General features: G+C 48.1%; 1 protein-coding gene across 8 annotated transcripts in view; it reads right to left on the bottom strand.

Annotated features, from left to right (window-relative positions):
• The window catches only part of LOC105903656 (RNA-binding motif, single-stranded-interacting protein 3), a 252401-nt gene that overhangs the window by 170978 nt on the left and 78923 nt on the right, over positions 1-2500 (bottom strand). For all 8 annotated transcript variants that reach the window (XM_031586378.2, XM_031586377.2, XM_031586374.2 and 5 more), the window contains exon 2: positions 2450-2500. This exon is cut by the window's right edge and continues 107 nt beyond it. In XM_031586378.2, the coding sequence (XP_031442238.2) occupies positions 2450-2500 (51 nt within the window). The remainder of the gene's footprint in view (positions 1-2449) is intronic.

Below are 2500 nucleotides of genomic sequence, written 5' to 3'. Positions count from 1 at the left end.
CACAGACACAACCTCATGTCATATCACAGACATATCACAGACACAGCCTCATGTCATATCACAGACATATCACAGACACAGCCTCATGTCATATCACAGACATATCAAAGACACAGCCTCATGTCATATCACAGACACAGCCTACCACCATGTCACAGACATATCACAGACACAGCCTCATGTCATGTCACAGACATATCACAGACACAGCCTCATGTCATATCACAGACACAGCCTCATGTCATATCACAGACATATCAGAGACACAGCCTCACGCCATATCACAGACATATCACAGACACAGCCTCATGTCATATCACAGACACAGCCTCATGTCATATCACAGACACAGCCTCATGTCATATCACAGACATATCACAGACACAGCCTCATGTCATATCACAGACACAGCCTCATGACATATCACAGACACAGCCTCATGTCATATCACAGACACAGCCTCATGTCATATCACAGACATATCACAGACACAGCCTCATGTCATATCACAGACATATCACAGACACAGCCTCATGTCATATCACAGACATATCACAGACACAGCCTCATGTCATATCACAGACATATCACAGACACAGCCTCATGTCATATCACAGACATATCACAGACACAGCCTCACGCCATGTCACAGACACATCACAGACACAGCCTCACGCCATGTCACAGACACAGCTTCCTATTGGTTCAGAGCCAGCTGGTATGTGTAACCTCTATAACCAACTGTGGCCCAGATCTGGCCCGTCTACATGCCCCAATCTGTCGGAGGCTGAGCATCATCTCTCTGGCCAGGCAGAGGAGGAGGAGGAGGGATGAAGAGCAGGGGTGAAGGTGGCCCCAGAGACTGCAGTACATGTAGTGCAATACTGCTGACAACATTAGATATGTCGTTCTGATTTGAGTGCATAGTGAAACCACTGGTGCAACATAGGGCCAAGACCACAAAGCACGGCCAAGATCACGGTTTCATTTCTAAGGAACCGCTGATGTGATATACAGTACGGCGACATAATGCACTGTAAATTTGAGCCTTGTGCAGGTAAATTGGTATTTCACATAAAGGGAACCGCTTGTCTTTTAATGCATGGAGCTTTTGATTGGCCGGCGACATATTGTGCTGTACCACATCTCTGGCGAGGGAGAGGCATACTGAACGACCACGCCATGATATGCAAATGCAGCTGGAACCTGCAGCCATGCAGCCACACAGTACCCAGATAGAGGACTGCTTTGGTCTGCATTGGACCCAGTTCTGGCACCAGAGATTGCAGGAAGATTACTTGGTTCTGACCCTGCGCCCTGTTTCCCTAAAGCATCTTAAGGCTGAGATGAACTTGGCCCTATTGTAAGTCAATGAGCGGACATCATCTTTAGCTTTACTGTAAAGACGCTTTTGGGGGAACAAGGCTCTGATTTGGCGTGGAGGTCAGGCATGGGGAGCCAGCTGATGGGGTTTTAATGGCTCCACACAAAAACCTGTGAGGTGTTCTGACACACACCACACACACACACACACACACACACACACACACACACACACACACACACACACACATAGTCCGGGGCCGATGAAGGAGCGCTGGCCAGTGCGGGGCCTTTCCCCTCCGAGCTGGGTGGAGATGCCCGAGTAATTGGCTGGATTGGACGTAGACGGCTCTTGAGAAACAGCCAGGGAAAGGTTACGCAAGCAAGCACTCGCCTGGCCCTCTATTTCACCATGGCCAGGCCGTCTCGTCTTTATTAATGGCCGTGACCCTTTTCCTGCCTTCGACGCAACGGAATTTAATGGACCTGAACAAAGCTGTTAGTGTGATCCCGAGTGTGTGTGTGAATTTGTGTGTGTGTGTGTGTGTGTGTGAACTTGTGCGTGTGTGTGTGTGTGTGTGTGTGTGTGTGTGTGTGTGTGTGTGTGTGTGTGTGTGTGTGCGTGTGTGTGTGTGTATGTGTATGTGTATGTGTGTGTGTGATCATGTGGATTAGGAGGCTACATGTTTGAGGCTGATTCATGAGTGCCAGAATGAGGTCATTGCCAGGAGTGGGTAATTTAGAGTACATGTGCTTATGTTTGTCTATGCCTGCGTGTGTACTGTGCATGCATGCGGTAAAATATACAGGGTGTGTGCGTGTGTGTGTGTGTGTGTGCCTGTGTATATGAGTTGTATGTGTTTGTGTGTAGGATTGTCTGTATGTACATGCATATGAGAACAAGTATATGCTAATTTGCAAATGTTAGTAGGCTTATGTGTGAACATAAACACATATGCATGTGTATAATGATTTTAATGTATATACTGATGAATGCATGTTTGTGTGTGCACACGTGTATGTGTGTGTGTGAGTGTGTGTGTGTGTGTGTATGTGTGTGTGAGTGTGTGTGAGTGTGTGTGTGTGTGTGTGTGTGTGTGCATGCATGCGTGCGTGTGTGACTCACGGTTGGCAGAGCTTGATGAGGTCCTGGTCGGTGGTGCCGGGGGGAAGGCCG

The sequence above is a fragment of the Clupea harengus genome, chromosome 19, assembly GCF_900700415.2.
Source record: "Clupea harengus chromosome 19, Ch_v2.0.2, whole genome shotgun sequence".
NCBI lineage: Eukaryota > Metazoa > Chordata > Actinopteri > Clupeiformes > Clupeidae > Clupea > Clupea harengus.
Note: the sequence above shows the minus strand (reverse complement) of the source record. Positions and strands in the feature narration are given on the sequence as shown.